Raw genomic sequence first — 23256 nt, 5'->3', positions numbered from 1 at the left:
AACTCACTATTTAGATCAGGCTGGCTCTAACTCAGAGTAGATCCGGTTGCCTCTGCTTCCCAAGAGCTGAGATTCAAAGAGTGTACCGCTGGCCTGTCTAAGATTGGATTTTCATGTAAGAATAAAGGATCACATCCATCTCATTGCTATCAAAATTTTCTTTAATCTTTAGTAAACAGTAAAAAAAAAAAGAAAGAAATGAAACGAACGAAACATAGACACGCCTAGGCAAGAAAAGGCCAGTTAGGACTGTTCACCCCTGCTAAGCTCATCTCACAGCTGTCTAACAGCAGCATGCACTCCGCTGACCTGTGAACTCTAGATTGCAGCCTCCTCCCTTTGCCAGAGACTTCAACTCGGTTTGGCCTTTGCTCTTGTAACCTACACACCCACGTTGTTTCTAGGTGACCTTGTGGCATATGACAACATCTACATGGTCACATGACTAACCTACCTGACTCTCCCTCTACATATCTCTTGGGGCTCCAATGCTGTCTTCACCACTTTATCACCTGGGTGTCTAATAGTTGTATTTAAGACAACAAATGAATGTTTAGGTATCTATGGAAACCAGCTGTGTTGCCTCCTTCCACTGTCTAGTCAAGGACGTTCTTTAGCTCTGGTTTTCCCTTGATGAACTTCAGGATTAGGGCCAAGAATTACACATTTTTCTGGGAACTCTTAGTTAACCCGGATTGTGACATAAATTCTTCATTGTATTATTGTGGGCTGCAAAACTAGACTGACCTTTAGAGCCCACATTAATCTGTTTCTCTACGCTGCCCACATGTAGTATTCACAGTTGACGGACTTGGAAAGTACATGGAAATGTAGTTTAACGGCAGAGTATCTGCCTAGCAGGCACAAGGCACTGGATTGGATCCTTAGAATCGGAGAAAAATTGAATTGCATCACTTTATGATTCACTTTGCATTTATAAATACGAAGGGGTAGTCTTAGTTACAGGAGATATTTAAGCTACATCAATGAATTCGTACTATTTCATCCTCTGAGTTTTACTTCCTGTTCATAAGGAACCCTCCTCTCACTGTGTGCCATGACACCATCAAACTAGTCCCCCAACACAGCCAATAGCACGGCTTTTGAAACAGAGCCTAGCATTTTAAGCAAAACAGTGTTTATCTCTCTCAGCATCTGCAAGCCCTCATGGATGCCATGCCTCCAGGTCCTACACACACCCCCACATTCGGGTTTGAGCATAGAGATTCATTAGACATAACAAACAGTGGTTTGTTCTGAGCAATGCATGAGGAATGCATCCTCTTGCTTGGAGCCTGCTTGAAAAGTCAGTCGTCTCTTTTATGTAATCTTCTGCTCTCAGTGAGGGGTTAGATACAACCTACATTTTTGATTCATGGTAAATACATTTATTTGCATTCCCTCTTCTTTTGTACCTCCATTTTTCCCCTCTGCTAGCTTTAAGTACTCCGTGACAGCACTCATATTTAAACGAATGCCTGACAACTTAGAACTCATTACGAAAACCAGCCCTGCCCTCATACCACCTTCCATCTCAGCTGTCACTTAAGTTCTCTTTCTAATCATGTCAGACTTGATTAGTATCAATTTGACTGCTACAAAAGAAGCCAGGGAAAGCTCGAGTATATAAATACTTTTCAAATATCTCAGAGAGTTAGGAGGACAATGAAGACTAATGACGCCAAAGTGTAGCAGAAATTAGCTCAATGTAAGGATTACTGCCATCTGATGAGGCTGAGAAATGAGCAGAGCATTCAACAGACTCATGGAGTTGAGAGACTATCCAAGAGGTGGTCCTGCAGACCCTTCTACTCCCAGTAATAGTCGGACAACATATAGAGACTCCGTGCCTGGGGGGCACTCAAACATGACTGGATAGGAAGGTGAGTGGAGCTACGGTAAGACAGAGGTAAGGAGGACTTTATGAGATGCTCAAAAGAATTAATAAAAATATTTTTAAAGGTAACTTAAAAAAGAGGTGGTCCTGGTAATAATGAATGATGCTGGAAGTAAGGGTATTGGAGCAAAGGTCAACCCTCACAGGAACTGAAGTTTGACTTTTCCATTCCTTCTAACTGATAAGATTGTGGGGGAACAAGAGTCTCCAGCACTCTTATCTTTTATGACGTGAACAAGTTTGCAAAGAATACCAAAAAAGGTAGGAAGATTTATGGAAAATGTAGATAAAGAAATGATTAGAACTAGACTTTAATATGAATATGATAAGGATGTCCAAAGAAATAAAAAAGGCCAGATTGATAACTGCAGCATAAACAGGAGGCTGTAAAAGAGAATCAAATGGGGAGTAAAGTAAAAATGCAAGATTTAAATTGAGAGCTTCGTGGAGCAAATTAGCTATTAACTATAGCTTGGAAGTAAGCCAAAGACACACACAGCACATGTCAGAGGCTGCTCTTTTGGAATTTCCTGTTTCTATGGATAAGTTAGCTTATTAGTGTCACAGGAAAGAGACCCATTCAAAATTCACTGGAAAGAAAAAACTACCAAATCGAGGATTCTGTAACTAATTTAAGAATCTGAAAGGTCTAAGGAAAGATAAACTGATGGTCATTCGCTAAAAATGCTATAACAGAAGAATGATTCAAATTCAAATGTTTGAAGAGCCAGGAAAGAAGGACGTATAGTTGAATGTGGTAAAAATATAGTTAAAAATGAAGTGAATATAATGTTAGGAGTATAAAAGAATATTAATATCTCATAGGTTTGCTATCTATATAAAACTAAAATATATGATACTATATATATATATAACATATTATGAAGGATATGGTTAAATTAAATGCCAGAATGCCCATAAAACACTATAGGTAATATTATAAAATACATATACTCTTTTGTATCAGGCTCTATTAGTTTTAACACTGTATGGCAATCTTTTAGATAGGTATTAAAATAATACAATAAAAATTAATTTGCTGAAAGGTAAAAAAGAAAAATAAATATAGAAGTGAAGAGCAACATGGGAAGCAAAATAGTAATAGCATTTTAAAATTCAGTTGTATTGGTAATTACACTAACTGTAAATGGACTAAATATTCTTTGGTTACCCTAGTAGTCCCATCTCTTTCACTGTCAAACTTTTTGGTAAATTCTGGACTTTGAATGTTTTTTTTTCAATGTTTAACTTATGTTAATGAATTGGTTCCTTTTAAACTCAGTTTATATTATGCAGACTGCTTTTGGCAAGATGATCATTTCGTGTGGCCTTCTGGTACATTGGGAACTTAACCACCTTCCTTTCTGAAACTACAATCTTGTATTATTGTATGACACACTTTCCCTGGGTTTTGCTTCTACTTCTGTGATTGCCTTGCCAACCTCCTTCTCTGCAGACCCTCAAAGCCCAAATTAAAGAAATGCTTCCTTAGCACCTTTGTCAACTACATTTACCATCTACCATATTATAGCATATATATATATATAATTTATATAATACATATGTATATATAATTTCTTCCTAGTTCTAAACTTGAGTATCCTACAAAGGCATGCCAATTACAATATACATTAGTTCAACCTAATTATCAGATCTACTCTTCAGCGAATCATTAAAATTTTACCTCATCAATTATGCTTTTCAGGAAACTGGGAGTCATCCATACTACTTCTCTTAGGACATAAACTAAATATTTGGGTTTCCTGCATTCATATGCCCAAATCTAATTCTCAGTGTGTAGGAATTTGGAGGTAAGATTCTTGGTAGATTAGGTCACAAGAGTGATAACTCACGAATGAGATTAGGATCTATTCAACTACCAAGACTCTTCCCCCCCCCCTTTCCCATGCAAAGACAGTGAGAGGATGGCACCCTAAAAAGGCAGAATGTGCACCCTCACCAGATGTTGAATCTGCTGGCGATTTGCTCTAGGACTTAGCCTCTCCTCCCCCAGTACTGTGAGAAATACATATCTGCTGCTAGTGAGGTGCTATATTTGGTACAATGATTTACCATGTTCTGTCAATGATTCTGATTTTTGTTTTGAAACATCTTTGGAGAGTTTTTCTTTAACCTAGCCAGGACTACTATATAGCCTGTTGCCTCAGTGGCAGCCCTGGCTTTTTTGAGGCTGTTACCATCACATTAGAGGATATCTCTAATTTATTTTCAGCAAAACTGTGAGAATAAACTTGAGAAAAAATCCCATGACCTAGGGTATTTTCCGTTTTAGTCAAAAGAAGATCATGAAGTGACTATCTTGGTCTGGATAACAAATGTTTATCCAAATTTTCTGTCTTGCTAACTTCTACTGAATTCTTGGGTCTCTGCTGAAATGTTATATCCTTCCCTACATAGACAGGCTCTCTCTCTCTCTCTCTCTCTCTCTCTCTCTGTCTCTCTCTCTCTCTTTCACACACACACACACACACACACACACACACACACACACACACTCCCTCCTACTGGAAATTTTGTTCATGATTACAATCAGTGTTCTTAAAAGGATACAAGGCTTCAGAGCTGGAAGGGGTACAGGTTATGAGCACTCCCACTGGGTGTTGATTTGCACTCAGCCCCAAGGAGGACATTTGTTCCAGTGTCCGGTTTCCATACACACCCTCCAAAGAATTAGTTATATATTCACATCTCTTCCTAATTTATGCAAGCTTTTTACTCTTTTTCCAGGTGTCTATTTAGTGCTCTCAGTGTGTCTCAGCTTCTGATCACCCCTTGCTGTCTATATTTTTCTTTTTTAATGAACTCATTTTCTTGTCTAGCTCTGTACAAGCACAGTGGTGCTAAGATTTCTCAGCAGAGGGCGCTAGAGGAACACTGCAAGGGAGAAAGTCACTTGCTCTGTCCAGTAGCTCTAAGGTAGGTTTGTGACCAGCAGAAGGTGCTTTATTCCGGCCTTCGGTCCCCTACTTGCTGTCCCTCTGAGAACCTGCTGCTTTAGCAGACTCAGACATTCACCTTTCTGTGACCCTTACCATATGGACAAACTGCAGGTCTTCTGTACATTCTGAGACCCTGATTTTCCCTGCTTCCTTTCCTCTTCCCTGAGGTTTGTCTCCTATAGTCCGTAAACTACTTCCTTTGACAGAGCCTTGGCCACAAGGACTTCTCATGTTTCAGGTCTTTCAGCCACACTTGCATTCTCATTCCTCTGCCATAACTGCACCAGCCACCAACTGAAGGTTTCCTGTCCTGTGGGGCCTCAAAGGATTGCTTTCTGTTTGTACCCAGACTGTAAGACTGTTCTGGCCTGGCAAAGCAGTGAGCTGCAGGCCGTCCAGCTGATTAAACTCATCTTTCCCTGGAACCCCAGCTTTGGAAGAGGAACGGACCCCTTCTGCGTTTGTCCTTCCTGGGATACCCTCTTTGACAAATACCCAAGTCTTCTTATATTCTAGAATTATTTATTATCAAGGTTTAACAACTTGGCAGCTGAGAGCAGCGTGATGGTACTTGATTCACAATGCTGTAACTATTCTTTCTATGTTTACCTTTATTTGTAATACTAATAATATTCTGTATTTACTTCTGTATTTGTTTTCTTACCTTAGTTTCTTACATGGAACTATAAGCACCAACAGGGCGGGCACCATGTTTGTTTGCTTTCTTCCTGGTGCTTACATAATTCGTGGCATTTAAAAAGTATCCCATGATATTTGCTGCGTGACTAACTTCTGAATGGGTGAATGCATTTTCTGCTAATTTATTCAGTTATGTACTTTGTATGCCTCATTAGCTCTTCTCAGACATTGCTATCTGTTTTACAGATCAGGCATAAAGTGTTCTGGAATGGGTACCAGTATAAGACACCTGATTTGGGCTTTTTAAAAATGAAATAATGATAGCTTTTTATACTCTCCCATAGTCATGTCGAAAGCTGATGTAGCAATGACAGCCACAATTACATTTCTCACAACAGCTTTTTCTTACCTGTGTGCTAATTACGAGATCCCCAAAGAAGACTAGGAACAGATGGAAGTGTTCCAAATTAAACTAAAATTATTACTATGGCTTAAAAATTTCACATATCTTCTACTCCAGGCTTCATACTTTCAAATGCCAAAAGTTTGGTAGATAAGAAAAAAAAGTAGACGAATCAATGAAGAGTAGTGGGGATTGTGGTAAACTATGCCACAAGTTCTTCATCTGAATGCATTTAATTCAAAGAGTCAGAAAACACCACAGAAGCTAAACAGCACCAGTGCCCTGACTGTCACATAGCAAACCTAAATTGGAAATACTAGAACCCTGCTGGATCTCAGCAATTGGAGATCTTAAAATAAGAGATGATTAACTCAAAGACGTTTTTTATATTATTTTGTTGAAGAAGAGCATAAAAACTAACACTTACCATGATCCTTATAAGAGGAGCAGAAATTGATTAACTAATGTAAGGCAAGAGAGACAACTTCAGGATTACAGTCTCCAGAGGACAGTGTGCAAGGTCAATTAATTATTATTATTAATTATTATTGTTATTATTGTTGTTGTTATTTACCTTAAGTTGGAATGCACACAGTATTTACTCAATTTACAAATTAGAATTACCTTAAAATCTTAAAAACAAAAAAGGTCATCAAGTTCCTGGGGCTACCCTCTTGCCTATTGAGGGTGTGGGGAAGGAAATTACAGGCATTGTTCGAGGACTCCTCCGGGCTTCTGAAACAGGAACGTACATGCTTTCCCTCGTGTCCAGTGTTTCCACAAATGGTTTCTAGATTGAAAACTTCTTGTTGTTCCACTTTAATACTCAAGAAAATAGAAACCAAGGCTAGATAATAATTTCTCATCTTGTTTAGAGGAAATCCTATTTTCCCGCACTGGAGGGAGACAAAGTTTCTCAAAAAAGCGGACGGTTCACTTTCCTATGAAAAGCAGAGCAGTTCACAGAATGTCACAAGGAAGTGGCTCATAAGGCAGGAATAGAAAGTCCCTACAGTCGTTCAGCATCAGACATATACCACTTTCACAATACACTGATTTCTTTACTGGCTTTTTTTTTTCAGGAAGAAATTAAGTTTGTTTATATATGCACCCAAGTGCATGTATGCACATGTGCTAGTGTGCACAAGCTCTTCCTCCCTCCCTCTCTCTTTCTCTGTCTCTCTCTTACACACACACACACTCATGCGTGCACACACAAAATGTAAAATAAAGGCAGAAGAAAAAAAATAAGATTGTGTCATGAACGAGGTAAATAGCCAAAATTCTTTTGTTGACCCCAATTAGAGGTGGGTCATGCATGTCCCTGGAGTGGAGCCAAAAGATCTCAAGGCTGTGGGGCACAGTGCATCCTTTGTTGGGTGAGGGAGTGCCTGTGCTCTTTAGGACAGGGAGTCTATTTGACCACTGACAGCTGCTGAGACTATTTCGTGGGAAGTTAGGGAGTGGGAGTTCTGTATGAAATCGCTGCTGTTAGCTTTAAGCATGTTTGCATTCACTTAGCAAAATCAGACACCAGATTGAATCTGGGTGAGAAAACACACACAATACCATTATGAAAGAAGGTCCCGCCAAGTGCACGGACCCATCTCAGACTCACTCAGTCACAAACATCTGGGAGGAGCGCTGCCTTAGCACAATTTTGGGGACATTCTTTATGCTAGCCCAGCCTCATGCAGAGTTGGATGTCATTGGTTTCATGAAATCTGGACAATGAAATAGGTATTCTAGGTGACTTGTTCAGTTCTCTACCTCAACAGTCTCAATAGAACTGAGTTCTACCTCCCATGGTCCACTGCCTACACTATAGCTTCAAGAGCTATGCTTTTACAGATCCACATTGTTTACCAATGGTACTAGAAAATTACCTTTGGTTCTTATTTTCTTTACAGTGATAAGAAAATTTTCATAGAGGATGAAAACAGAAGCAAAAGAGAAGAAACATGTGCCTTGATTTATGCAGCTGAAGAGAGCATACATTAACATTCTTTGATTTTTGAAGAAAGAATTCTTGCTCAGTCAGAAGGGAAATTATTATTTCCAGAGTCCTGCCATATAATTCACTGAAGGACAATTCTTGGGCATGGAATAGCTCAAGGAGGTTTTGCTTCCCAGTGTTCTTTATTCTTACCCATATCAGTCATTACCTTTCTGTGTTTGTAATAGAGGAGATAGCCGTCATGCTTCAACACGAACCACCTCTTCCTCCAGCCCTTCACAAAGCCCGAGTGAGTCCTCTTATGCAGGTAGCCGCGACAGGTGGGCCATGGAGTATTGGGACAGCGGCTTATGTCGGATCCCACCACCAGCGTCAAGATGTCTGGACCTACAGGCATGAATTTAGGATAGCTAATTCAGTGGCTTAATATTTTATAATCTTCTTGAGGTACAGAGTCTATGCAGAAATAATGGATGGAGAAACAGTCAGAGTTTCTGAAGTAGTGAAACAGAATTCTGCCACTGGATTAAACCAAGTTTCTCAGAAATTCATTCCTATGTGTTTATGAAGAATATAAGAACCACAACTATCTTGCTGCTGAATTCAGATTCCCTGAACTCTATAACCCTCCTTCACCAAAGCCAAAAGGACTCTGATGTCAGAGTCAAGTCTGCGCAATGTTACTGATGTAGTACCAACCTAATTCCTTAAACATCTTGATTTACTTCCTTAGAAGAAGTGTGGGTGTATGTGCGCGCCTCGATTTTCTACCTCACTTTTATTTGCAATAATTAGCCTCCTTAGTCTGGTTTAGCCAGAGGGAGAGTCTATATTACTACCTACCTCTCTTGGTGAAACTGCAGCTTATCAAAACCCTTGAGTCTGGAAATAGCGGTTCCGGGTGGTCTTAGGTACTACCTCTTTTCTGTGTCCACATTAACGTGTGACTTTACCCTGAGCTTCCTGTTCCTGTCTTTCTCAGAACATCTTCCTGGATCGACCTCTGTGACACAGAACTGGTATACAGTACAATTTGTGGAAATTGGCTCTGTCCCTGTTCACATGGGGTCACTGCCTACCTTACTGTGCTTTGCGACTGCCAACGTGGACACCACACGCCTACCTTTTGATGTTGTAAGACAGCTCTCTGAATGCCATGCCGACAGACAGCAACCCTGACACACTTTGAAGATTGCAAATGGGCGACGACTTCATTTACAATTCCTCTGAGACGGAGGCCACATCCCTGAAGGCGGACATTTGGCCTTGGCAGCACTGACTTCATCATGATGGTTGACATTGAGATTACCGATCTGTTTAGAACTGTCTATGGAAATGGGGGTCAACAAGGAGACTCATCTTCCATAACTGACAAGCTCCAACCCAGGGGATCATTCCTGGCTGAGCCACATGGCCCTGAAAATAAAGATTTGTCCCAGAAAGGCTGACACAGTCTTAACTTTAGCAGCACATGAAGCACCTTAGTAATTAAATAACTCTCAGTATGTCAAGATAATTCTTCATTGCCATGTAAATACATTTTAATTTATTGAACTGCCCTTAAGCTCCTGTCAAAAACGCATCCAGAAAAATTAAAAGAAATGCTCCAGATTGACCGGCAACCCACAAATGTCTTTGTCTTTGGACTGTAGTCCCCAAAGAACTGCACTCCTGGACTAATGTTCTCGGTTGACACATCTGCCAATTTATTTATGGACTGCTGCAGTGGGCTGCCCCTGAGGTCATTTTCCTCTTGCTTACACAGACTGCATACGAGTTTCTCTGATACCGATCAAACTCAGCTTGGGCATCAGCCTGGCCATAAACATAACTTGGTGCACCATGAAAAATCCTCTCTGGGGCAAGGATGCAGCTGGCCCTGATGCAGCATGGCTTCATCATGTAAGAAGAAAGTTTCTCATACCCAGAGCGAGGGCATGAGCCTGATGCATGGGGAATTGCTGAGCTCTAAGCAGCTGTCGGGAGAGGGTACTTTTATCCTCTTTACCACATGCTACTCGGGGCTCAGAGGACTTGGGCTTGACATTCACAGAAGAGCTGGAGTGAGAGTTTAGACTTCGATACTGTATTTTGAAAGAGAGAGAGAGAGAGAGAGAGAGAGAGAGAGAGAGAGCATTGTGCACTGAAAGAACTAAAATTTTAAGTGTCAACGTTTAAAACCTGATATTAGGAACTGTTTTAATTTGGGACTTTAAAACTAACACAAATTAAACAGTGTGCCTGCATTCAGTAGGTGCAGCCTGAGCCTTGACTTCTATGTCTGTAGCAATTTTTTAGATGATGTCCAAATACAATTTCAGTTTCAAGCCTGTAGGCACTTCTGTCTCCACGAGACCCCTGTTGCTTGGTCTTTACCACCAACCATAATATATCTTCATTTCTTCATCTGTGATTTAGTTTCCATTGACCAAATTTATATTTAATCTCAACATAATTCAGTTAAGAAAGAAACTCTTAGTTCCCTCACCCTATATTACTATTTCTGCTTCTCAATTTCGTGAGCCTGGGAATTGAAGTAGACAACCATCGCCTGTATCTACTGAGCATCCTGTTGGCTTTGAGTAGCGGGTGGGATAAAGCATGCAGATAGGTGACTATCTACAGCCTGAGGTGACAGAGTCAAGAAAATTATGGCTTTCCTGAGATAAAAAGTTTCCAAACCACATCTTTTCCCACCCCAGTTCTTTTGTAACAAAGTCCTTCAAAACAAAAGCTCCCCAGAAACATCTTCCCCATCGCATGTTGGCCCATGTTTGGAAGTGTAGCATTCGGTGACGTTATTTGCAGCTACAGGGAACAGAAAAAATAATTTCTTTTTCTAATTCACACTTTCTCCTTGGCTCCCTGTCTGATTATGCCACCAATCTTAAGCTGTGTCGGAGTCACACCTCCGCTGCCAGACAAACTCTACCGCCCTCACAAGTGCAGAGATGTGCAAGATGCCTTCTGTCCCCGAGGGCTTGCACCGTGTTCAGCAGCCGAGAACCTGGCCTCCAGAGGCACTTCGGCGTTTGCTTTTACTAAAGCCTGCACTTTACTGAAACAAAGGCCCGATGGAGCAGACACTTGCCAACTCACTGAGCTTCAGGGTCTTCCCTTACCTCCCAGACTGGTGATTAAATCTCCTCTTCGAATCTGCTAGTAAACAGCCCTATTAAAAATAAACCAAAACCACTGTATAGGGCAATCTAAATAAAGACTCAGCAGAGTGTGGTGCTGTATACCTACCTGTAATTCCAGCACAGATGGCTGGAGCCAAAACAAGAGGATCCCAAGCTGAAAGTCGTCTTTGGGCCAAACAATGAGAATTTGTCTCAAAATGCGAGTGAGCTTAGAAAGCCCCAAAGAGTCATATAGAGATGTGGTCATTTTCAGTATGACACTGAGTGCCTTTCAACAATCAGTTTTGATTTCCTCATCATCACCAGAGTAAAGGTCATTTGTTCAGGGGTGTTTTAGTACTATGACTAATAATGTCAATTACAAAATAAAAGTTTGGAGTGTTGTGCTACTCTGTTGAGATAAGATAACAAAATAAGACTTTTAGTTTTGGGGCTGTAACTGTTTGATCAAGTCTTTAAAATTCTGGACTGAAGAAGAGGGTTCAGCGGGAGGAAGGGGAATAAAACAACAAGAGTCATTAGATACATGCATGAGACCGTCAAGAAACAAAATCAAAAATAGAAAGATGCTGGCTGTGTCCTGATGTCAGGCTGGTTGTGAAAAATACAACACGGAGAGCTGAAGGAAGTTGATCAACACTACAGATATGGTGGTATCACTCATCACTCCACATTTAAGAGTTGCCCCCCCCCCCGAGTCTCGCACACCTGGCTGTGCCATGATTTCAGCGTTCTCTGAAAAGAGATTTGATGTCCATAAATATGAATCAGTGTCACAGCCATGGATGCTCTTACGGAATCAGTACTTCTGAGTGACCCTGTTTACTTTGCTCAACTTTCTTTTACCATTACTGCCTACATATTTCAGAACGAGGCTCTAGTTTGCAGTTGGGTTATGGTAGACTCCATTCAAGGGGCCTCTTTTTGTTGCTGTTAAATCAAGGACAGAGTGCCCATCATAATGTTTAGACCGTGCCACAGGGTTGTCTTTGGAGTTGTGAGTTCCTTGCTTTGGTTTTAAATTATTTCTTCAAGTACAACAATTTTCTCTTTTACAACAGGTATATACAAAATGGGCTTGATATGGGAATGTGACCACACTGTCTTGTGTGTGTATGTCTTCTTATGTTACATAAATGATGTCATGCTGTTTTTCTGTATGCCTGTCTGATTCTCTTCCCCATCTCCATCTTCCCCTTTTGTTTATCCTTGTCTTTTCTTTTGTTTGCAACTTGAAACCATCTTTTAAAAATCTATTCGTGAGGCTTCAAAGTGAATAGAAATGCAGAGTGTGTGTGCATTACAATGTAGGTTTACATATTCCCTTAGTGACGGTCACCCGGCTGGCTCTCATTCCTTTCTACCACATAAAATACTGCTCGAATGCCCTTGTATTTGTCCCTTAAGTAGTTTTTGGGTTTCTCTGTCCAGAAGTACAGCTATTAGGACATAAGATTTATAAGGTACTTTACTAGGAAGTGCAGATTGCTTGCCGAGCACCCTATATACCAGTAAGAGTGTACGAAGATTCTCATTTTCTTACCATTATGCCCGTCAAAGCTTGCTATTATATGATACTTTTCTAAAATGTTATTGAATTTGAAACAATTTACCTTTGTTTTGATTAGTGGGAAAATTTGTCTATAATTTTTTTAATGACATTGCTTTTACCTTTAAAATTGAGGCCTGGTGCAACCTAAGTCCACCTCTGTATATAGAATAATGTGTACAGAACACAATGTATGACGCCTTTGTCAAAGCTTTGGTGCATATTTGGGTATTTTTGGAACTTTCTAGTCCTTTGCAGATCACTAATCTATTCTATGTTCCTACAAAAGATAAACATTCTTACCTGTTATTATAAGTTTGGAATATATCTTAATATCTGGTATAAAATGTCCCTTTGCCAACTTGCTCTATTGGTGAATAGTGCATCCATTTAAAGATATTTAATCTTTTGCATGCTTGTAAGTTTTCCAAACTACCTATACATTTAATTAAATTTTATTATAGTATCATTGAATTCTTGGAGTGATTTTGGGAGAATTAAGCTCTTTACAGTTTTTACACATAGGTGCATAAGATACTGTTAATTTCCAGGCCTTTAGCTTCCTCCATTATACTGGATTGAACCTAATGCCTTCAACACAGCACACAGCACTCTATACCGAGCTGCGTATCTATCCAAGTTCTTCTTTTACAGACCTTGAGAGACTTACATTTTCCCATGTTTTTCATTATTTGACAGATTAATTCTAAACACTTAAAATTTTTGTGGCTATAGTTAATCACATGTAATTTTCCCCTTTCCCTTTTCTTGTTGCTTACATAAATACATACTGCTGATTTTTAGAAAGTTATATTATTTTTGAGATTATAATTACATCATCTCTCCTTTCCTTTTCATTCCTCCTAACCCTCCCATATGCCAGTCTTTGCTCTCTTTCAAATTCATAGCATCTCTTTTCAATAACTGTTGTTACATTCATATAAATGTATATGTGTATACATATATATTGCTAAATATAACCTGATCAGTCTGCATAGTGTTACTTGTGTGTATGTTTTCAGGATTCTCCATATCGCATTGGACAATCAAATTGTACAGGAGGTCTTAGTTCGATGAGTAATTCTCTTTTAGTTGTAGGTTTCTGTCCCTTGTAATCACTTAATCTTCAGAAAGAATGGTCGCTTCCTCTTGAGAGTGTATACACACTGTTTCTCTTGCTTGTATTTTATTGGCTTGGTTAGGCGTTTTGTTATTATGATGAACAGGTCTGTTATCATTAGCATTGTTCTTGTCAATTGCAAAAGAAATATTTCCAGGATTTCTCTGTTAACTATTTTTTATATGTATGTGCTTTTCTGTTTTAATGGTTGGGATTTTGGTTATGCTATGGTTTAGAACATAAATGTTCTTCAAATTCCTATATGTTCAACCCATGGTTGTCACCCCGTGGCACTGGTGGTAGGTGGACATTCTCAGGAAGTAGGGCCCAGTATGAGTATAGTTCATTGAAGTGGATCAATGAAGCATTTTCTGGGACAGTGGATTATTTTGTCTTTGTGTGTTGGCTTCTGGTTATGACAGGTGAGCATCCTCCTGTACCACATGCTGCTGACAAAACAGATACTTCCACAGTTCAAAGAATCAAAATTAAATGACCACGGATTGGGTCATAGCCTTGTAGGCTGGCTATCTAAAACGTTTTATCATAGCATTAAAAAACTACATACTATATAGTCTTTATCAGAGATAAAGAAAACTGCTGCTTTTTTCTCTATGTTTGGGATATTAAAATTATACAAATTCATTGAATTCTATTAAGTAATTCTTTTGATCAATGTAGGACCAAAAGCTCAAATAGGGAACTTTAAACTTTTTCCTTGCACCCATTTTTCAGGCTTAATATAAAGCTGTTGTGTTTTATAGTTCTTGTTGACAAAGTGTTTTATCTGAGATTCCTTGAGGTAATCTTTCTAAAGTCATGAACACCGATAACCCTTTGCCATGTGCTTACATCAAATAATCTTTTACCTGGATATTGCATGTGAGTTTCTTTAATATTTGGAGAACATTACTCTCCACTATTCTAGAATCTGGTGTTACAAAGTCTAATTACATTTTGGTTCCTTTAGAGATGATGCAATGTTTCCTTCCTGAAGCTTCAATAATTTCCTCTTTCTCTTTACTATTATTAAGCTTCACTATAGACTCCCTGCCTAAGAGTTTTCTTAATGCCCATCTAGCTGATAACCTGTAAGCATTTTCTGATTTCTTTTCTCTTTCACTGATCCTGGAACATCTTGTTTGGTTCTGTTTCTAATAATTTGTTTTGTGAACTAGGGCTATAGCTTTGTTGGTATAGTGCTTGCTACACAAGCATAAGGACCCAAGTTGATCACCACAACTGTATTTTAAGTGCCATGTACGGTAGCATGTGCTTACAATCCCAACACTGGAGAACCTAAAATGAACAAATATCTTGAGCTTGTTAGCCAACTAACCTCTCAGATCAGTGAATTGCATGATACTGAGAGACCCTAGCTCACAAAACAAGGTGGAGAGCGCTCGCGGAATGACACCCGAAGTTGATCTCTGGCCTCCACAACACACATGTCCACCCCCACTACAAACACATACATGAATGTACACACACACACACCCACACACACACATCCCGATTTTTATCTTTTCATATACTTAATTTTTTTCTCTCTCAGGAATTATTGATTAAGACAGTTTTTTTTTGTTCTTCTGATTTTACCCTTTGTGCTTGTTTTTATGTCTGACTGACTTTTATCTTTTCTTCTTGTTCTTTATTTCTTTCTCTCTCTCTCTTTCTTCCCTTTTTCTTTCTTTTCTTTCTTCCTTCCTTTCTTCCTTTCTCTCTCTCTCTCTCTCTCTCTCTCTCTCTCTCTCTCTCTCTCTCTCTCCTTGACACTTTCTGGGAGGGTTTATTTTTATTTTTTAAAATTTTTATTGCTTTATAAATAATACCATTCAAAATTTCCTTTCTCCGCTCCTCACATTTCCCTCCTGCTCCCCCACTCACCCTCCTCTCTCCCCCTTCAGTCCTCAAACTCAACACTGGAGACACCTTTGAAGCAGAAGGTAAACTGTGGATCTGAGATATCAATGAATAATATAGAAAGAGACAGAAGAGATGATGTCATACTTGTATTTGTTGAGTTTGAGGACTGATAAGGACAAGATTTTTGTTGTTGTTGTTGGTGGTGGTGGTTTTTTCTTTCTTTCTTTCTTTTTTTCTTTCTTTTTTTTTTTTTTTTTTTTTTTTGGAGAGGGAAGTTAAGGTTGAATCCAGATGATGTCAGAGTATAACTCATTCTTTCAAGTAACTCCCAGGAACAATGAACTCAAGCTAGGATGTTCAAGTCACTTTCTCTATGGTCAATGTTATGTTACCATTTTATCAAGCACCAGAGACTCCATCATTCAGGCTTGGGGATAATCTCTGTTTTCCTTTAATTTCCAGGAATGGTTAAGTATTATAAACAACATATGCTTTTTGGAGGAAAAATAGAAAAAAAACACTAAGAATAAAAGTATTAGTAAATTATTATTTAACACAAAATATAAATTACAAGGAATTATCTTTGAGAACAGGTAAGTAGAAAAGTAATGAATAACATTGCCTTACTGTCTTATACTATCAATTTACTACTGTAATTATGATAATAAACCTTGCATTCCTAAGCCGTGCTTCAGAAAGGATAACAAAGGGTAAGACCTTTGAGAGCTATTGCACTTGCTAACTGATAATGTCCTTGTGTTCCTGGCATACCCAGTGTACATCTTATAGAGCAATAAAGTGCCAAGCTAAATTCTACCTGAAAACAATTCAGAGTAGTTAAGAAGAATGTTTAGTACCTTAACTTATAAGTGGTTTTCAAATGTTAACCTCTATGTGAGAACTCTTAGCTTTTGGTAACCCCAAAGCAAGAAAGAAGAAGGCTAATGACACATGGCAGGACACCCGAGGCATATTCTAAATGCACATTTGAAATAATATCTCATTGTTTAAAAATAATTCAGCATCATCACAGCATCCATATAATGTTCAGGAGTAAGATACCACATTAAATAATCACGTGACAGAATAAAGTATTTTCTAGATGAATGTGTTTATCTATTATCTATGAGACTTTAAGGACTTCTAACATGGTGCTGAAGAAAGTTGTTTTTAGAGAGAACAATGGCATGAGTCTTTTTACAAGTTTTCTGTGGATGAATGCAATGGTGCAGGGCATGCACCATCGCCACTCCTGTGGTTGTTCCATCTATGTTGGAACTGCTTGACATACAGACCTCAGGTAGCCCTATGGGAGTTCTCTCTCTCTCTCTCTCTCTCTCTCTCTCTCTCTCTCTCTCATGCGTGTGCGCGATCTTTACCTCCACAAACTTTCTTTGTTAACCAATGGAAAAATGAAGGGAAGGAATATATGTAAAAAGAAATGAAAAGAAATAGTAAACAAATTCTAATGAGGAAAATATCTTTGTTTCTTAATTAAAGAAATGTTTTGGTAGTAGAGTGTATTTTGCTTGCTGACATAAATATTTTTTACGGGTGATGATATAAAGTGTGTGTGGTTCAGAAGTGAGATTTAATGACTAGAATAAACCGTCATGTGGTTCACAGCGCATTCAAGGCACCCTTCTGTATCTGTCACATTCTCACGCTCGAGCTTCCTGTGTATTGAGTGCTCAGCATTTTTGGTGAACTCTGGAGTCTCTCTAACTGGCCCACTTACCTTTCTTTGCGAGGTGCACAGCTTCTGCGTGTTCAGCACTGGTGACTTCAGTGCCATTGACAGACAACACCACGTCTCCAATCTGAAGTCCCGCTTCTTCAGCAGCACTGTCTGTAAGCAGACAGATGACAACAGTCTCTTTGAGTCCCAAATTGAGTGTCCTGCTGTTTGTACTTTTTTCTAAAAGAGACTCTTTTTCTACAGGGTCTTTCTTTCCAACTTGACAATTGTTTATGTCATTAATGAGAAAGAAAATGCTCTTCTTGTGGCCTCCCTTTCACGTCTAGGACTTACACATTCAGCCGGGCATTTGAGTGACTCCTTTGCAATACAATGGCAAAGCTGCTGCGAAACTCAATCTATTCATCCACAAGAAGGTTGAACTAGTGATTCTCATTCCCTCATTGCTGGGAGGTCCCTTTGTAACCCTGAGAAAATCACTTAACCTCAATATCTTCATCTATAAAAAGGGGGCTGGGGGGCAGAGCCTCTCTGCAGGACTGTTCAGGGAACAAGTAATTGAAATACTTACGAAGTTGTGGCAGAAACAGATCTTGGAGTAGTTGGGAGGGGGTGAGAAAAGAAAGAGCAAAAGAGCTGCTTTGGCTTGCATTGTTTAGGCTCCTTCCTGAGTCTTTTCAGATAGGAAATTGAAAATAGCCTCAGCTCTCTGGTCCTTAGCTGCGGAAGAGTGGAGGCCCCCTTTCCATGGGGTATTTTGTCTCTTGGGTTTCTATCACATTCATTTTTGCAGGACACCCCTATTTTCTATGAGCTAAAAATCAATAAACTATTTAAGGTTAGTTTATTTAAAAAAAATGTGCCTCCCAGAGATTGGGCCAAAATTTTTCCTGCAGTAAGCAGTTGAATTCTACCTTTTCTTTCTTCTTTCATTTAAAACTCCTTTTCTCTCTCTTTAATGCACATGCTCAATACATAAGTGCTGTCTATGGACTCATAGAGATGTGTGAGCAATAGTAGGCTTTTAATATGCAGAACACCACTGCTCTCCTCAAAGAATATTCATTTTAAATAATACTTTTCAAATTGTATTTTTTAACATGTTTTTATGCATATGGATGTCTTGCCTGTATGTATGGTTATTCACCAAGAGAACGTCTGGTGTCAGCAGAGGCAGAAGAGAGTATCAGATCGTTGGAACTGGAGTTATAGATGGTTGGGGGTCAGTATGTGAGTGTTGGGAATCAAACCAGTGTCTTGGGAAAGAGCAGCCAGTGTTCCTAAACACCAATCTATCTTTCCAGCTTCAAAGAATGTCAATTTGTATTTTACTTTTTTATATTTAGATTCTTTAAGATGGTTTTTTTTTTTTTTTTTTTTTTTTTTTTGCCCTGGCTGTCCCAGAACACCCTCTGTAGATCAAGCTGGTCTTGGACCTATAGAGATCTACCTGCTTCTGCCTCCAGAGGATTGGGATTAAAAATATGCATTATAATGCCTGGCCAAGAATGTTATTTTTAAGATATGACTCAGTCGCTGAGGGCAACATGATGCAGAGTATTATCCTCAATGACTACAATTTGTCTAAATCTGTTTTAATGGTAGAGAGGTTTCTGATTAATAAGTCATGACTCCTTTAGTTCACAAAGGGGTAAGAAGCACCTTTGATAGTTCTATTCATTTATATACTATACTGCTTGGAGTAATATTACATCATGTCCTGGTTGATCGTATGAATCAATTGCAGTGAATACATTGTTCCACTGTCTTAAAGGGCTTAGAGAATTTGTTTATGGCATTGCAAATAACAACATAGATTGAGTGAAGTTTCTTATTGCTATTTACATTCCCCATAATACTAGCTATTGTCTTACAGGTTAACAGTCATTCAGCAAATACATATTGAATGAATAAATGAACCACTCCAAATTTTACGCTATAGTTCTTTTTATCAAGGACCTTCAGTTTTACTGGTAATGAAAAGAGAAGCCACCTGGTCTATAGAGCTAGTTCCAGAACAGTTAGGACTGTTAATTAGAGAAACCCTGTCTGGAAAAAAACAGAGAGGGGGGAGAGGGAGGCATAACAAAAAAAATACACATGTAGTATATCAAGCGACAGATATAAAACAAATTACAAAGACAGTATGAACTATGATTTTTGCAAAAGGAATTCTTAATTCTTAATCCAGTTTGGAGTAATTATAAAATGATTTTCAGAAAAAGGAGAAACTAGTCTGATATTAATAGATAAGTGAATTATGTTTCATGAGTATCAGGGAGGCCAGAGTAATGGAGACTACAAGGTTTACAAACACTTAACCCCTCTGTTGTCTGGGATCACATTTAGTTAGTTTTTCTCATATTCTTTTGCACTAGGGCATGCAATCTGAAAAAGGCCTAGCCACTGGAATGTGAACAGATGTGATGCTCATTTCTAGGCCTAGACCCTAAAGACATTGGAAAACCATCCTTTCCTATGGCCTTTTTCATCTGTCTGGCAGGTGCCAGTGACTTTGAGATACCAGGGGTTGATAGATTCATCAGGAAAATGAAACCCAGAACATGAAACATTAGGTGAAACTATCTCGAACTAAGAATATCTACATTAGACCATTACCATAATTAATAACCTTTTATTTTGTTTGCCTTGAGTCAAACATGTATTTTTTATTGCCAAAGAGAGCACCATTTCAAAAAACTAACACACCTCAAACAGTAAGTATTCTGAACAAGGGTATTCATACTTTCCAAATCCCAAAGCTAGTGACCTAAGTCAGCTAGCATAGATGCTGTGGGTCAGTGGGTAATCTCCTTGGTGACAATATAAAGGAGACGGACAAAGGAGAAAGGGTGTATTAAGTAAGGATGTAGAATTTGCACTAGATCATCTGACAGTAGAGAGATACAAAATATTATAAGCATAAAACATGTACATTGTTTCATAATTTAGGCTTTAGGAAGATTAACTTTGAATAGAGAGAAATTAAGTTAAACATATCAGCATGGCTATTACTACTAGAATTTATACAAGCCTATAACATAATTCTAGAGATTAGTGGAAGCATAACAATCTTTCATATGACCTGATATGGTCTTCGGAATTCATTTAGATACCTGTCATTCAATCCTTAATGAAGCATAAACATACCACCAAGTAAAATTTTCATTTGTTTATTATGGTATTTTATATACTCAAAATAACCTCTGATATATGGAAGAAAAAAACACTAGTTAAATGTGTATTTGCTCTGAGATACCCTAAAATAACTGTGGTGTATATAATCTTTAATGTTCATTGGGATGAATGAAAAATATAGTTGGGCTTGGAAGGGAAGCAAAGTGGTAGAGTGCTTGTCCAGCAGGAGTGAGACTCAGGGTTCAGTCCAGGTAGAGGGGAAAAGAGAGAGGATGTGAAACATAGGTATTAAAGAAACATAGGTGTTAAGATAGAACCAACAAACACATTCATAACTCAGACAATGGAAGGAAAGAAATTTAAAGCTTTGAAGATAAAATTTAAGAAATAATTACTATTAGTAAGAGAGAGAAAGGGGACTTGACAAAAACAAAACTCAAAACAGATCTATCTTAAAAAATATAGTCAGCGGAGACCACAATGAAAAAGGATGAAGTACAGTCTGCCAACCTGACCTTGGATGCCCAGCATCTGTGTAAAAAGCTAGGCATGGCAGTGAAGAGCTGTAATCTCAGTGCTGGGGATAAACGCACAGGAAACAGCCCAGGTTTCAAGTCAGACAGTCTGTCCAAATCGGTGAACTGAAGGTTTAGTGAGAGACTTGTTCAAAATTAAGATGGAAACAAGTGAGAAAGGCATGGGATATTGAGTCTGGCTTCTACAATCATGAACACATATGTGCTTGCATAATTATACCCACAGAGAATATGAATTCATATGGGCATGTGGATTCATATCATTACACAGGAGGGAGGAAGGAAAGGGGAGAGATAGATAGATGATAAATAGATAGATAGATAGATAGATAGATAGATAGATAGATAGATAGATAGATAGATAGATAGATGATAGATAATAAGGGGGCAGAGAGACACAGACAGAGAGAAGAAAAAAATCCAAGATGAAAAAAATATCAACAGTTCTATATTGAGGCCTTAAAGACGACTCTAATAACATCATCATTAATCTTAGTCTGTTGAAGACATTAGGAAAAATGAGGAGTAACTAAGAGAATAAAGGAAGTAGAAGGAATTTGAGAATTTGTGTTAATCAATATGTTAAATTATTAATTAGATAAGTTAATAAACACTACAAAATTAAAACCAAGTACATGTTTAATAGCAGGCTTTCTAAGTAAAATTTGTTTTAAAATAATTTTAAAACCTAATCCTAATTATTAAACCTAATATTTAAAGGTTCTATAACTCTGAAGATAGTTCTATTCTGATGATACAACTTGAAGGTTTTTTTTTTATGTACAGTGTACTGCTTGCATGCATGTCTGTATGTCAGGAGAGAACACCAGATCCCATTATAGATGGCTGTGAGCTACCATGTGGGTGCTGGAAATTGAACTCAAGACCTCTGGAAGAGCAGCCAGTCCTCTTTACCTCTGAACCATCTCTTCAGTCTTACTACTTAGTGAAGTTTTTACTGTATTTTTGCATGGGTGTTCTGTATTCCTTTATATTCTTGGTGGTTTTATTATCTGGCCTTTTATTATAATCATATTGTGAACAAAATTAGTCAGTCTGTAGTTTTCCTTTCTCTGGTGAATACTGATGCTATCAATTGTTTATTGATTATTTGTTTATCTTTTTCAGGTAAATATCTATACAAGTCCTCTGTTCATTTTAAACTTTGTTACCTCTGTATTTTTGTTTGTGATACCGAGAATAATCATGGCTGATAGGGAATGATGGTTTGCCACTCTTGTGACTGGTTCATAAAACTGCTTTTAATTTTAAATAGTGGGCACTGGTTGTGGTAGTCTGGACTGTCATGCATCTTATGAGGTTCACCTTTATCTACTAATGATGCTGCAGTTGCAGTGCAAGGGCTTCACTGAGGGCAAAGATGGTTCAAGGTGACTTGATAACACACCACACAAAGGCTTGCCCTGTGTGACTCTGCTCTTGGTTCAGAAGTGATCAACATAAACTGCTTAGGAAGGTATGAGGTAGTAGAAAGACAAGACTATGATTTTCTAAAATTGGTAGCTTCCTGCAAATAGATGCACTTGTAATCTTATTAGGAAAAGCTAATAGAAGAGTTACTTCATGCTTTCATTTCATGCATATTTACACATAATGCAGAGTCTGAAAACCTACTTAAAAAAAAAAAGAGCTTGTACTTTCCACTTGGAAATTTGTGCTCTAACAGTAGCATTTTAAATTCTGGAGCTTCAGAAACACGGGCCTCTTCATCATTTCCTCCCTTGCTTAGCCTGCCTTAAATGTATAGTTCTCTTTCCGAGTTTGCTTGCTATCAAAGTTGGAACATCTGTTTCTTTTGTTTATGCCAACAGATCTCGCAGGCACTTAGGCTTTCTCAGAAACCATCCATGCAGATGCCAGCCGGGTGTGGGCAATTAGCTGCGTGAGTGCCAAGCAAGCTCACACTCTGTATACTTATGGATAATCATTTCTACCCCACCTACAGGTCTCTTCTCTTTATCTTTTTTATCCTTAGTGTGTAATTAAGCCTCTCTGCTGCCTCCAGAACAACGTTTTATAGTATGAATAAGATTCTCAGAAGGGCTGAAAATATGTGTAATTTGAAAGTCCCTCAACCCCTCATTTAGTAGATTTGAGTAGACAATGGATTTCAGAGGGATTCTCAGCACTGAGAAATACATTTAAGAAAAAAAAAAATGAGAGAAAAACACTCAGCAGCTAGGCAAATCCCTGCCAGGGCAGCACTTTCTGAAGCTGAATAAAATCCTGGGTTAACTATGTACTGTCACATCTCTGTGACAGAAAAGACACTTCAGTTTTCTTATTGCAAAAACACCTTTGGGCCCACTGAATAAAAAGTTCCCTGCA

The 23256-nt window shown here is 38.5% G+C and overlaps 1 protein-coding gene across 1 annotated transcript in view; it reads right to left on the bottom strand.

The window, feature by feature from the left end:
• LOC130869260 (uncharacterized) overlaps window positions 1-23256 on the bottom strand; it is a 134115-nt gene that overhangs the window by 48352 nt on the left and 62507 nt on the right. Inside the window, exons 6-7 of the mRNA XM_057761265.1 lie at window positions 17273-17383; window positions 8065-8243 (exon numbers count right to left, since the gene is read on the bottom strand). Of these exons, the coding sequence (XP_057617248.1) occupies window positions 8065-8243; window positions 17273-17383 (290 nt within the window). The remainder of the gene's footprint in view (window positions 1-8064; window positions 8244-17272; window positions 17384-23256) is intronic.

The sequence above is a fragment of the Chionomys nivalis genome, chromosome 2, assembly GCF_950005125.1.
Source record: "Chionomys nivalis chromosome 2, mChiNiv1.1, whole genome shotgun sequence".
Taxonomy (NCBI): domain Eukaryota; kingdom Metazoa; phylum Chordata; class Mammalia; order Rodentia; family Cricetidae; genus Chionomys; species Chionomys nivalis.
Note: the sequence above shows the minus strand (reverse complement) of the source record. Positions and strands in the feature narration are given on the sequence as shown.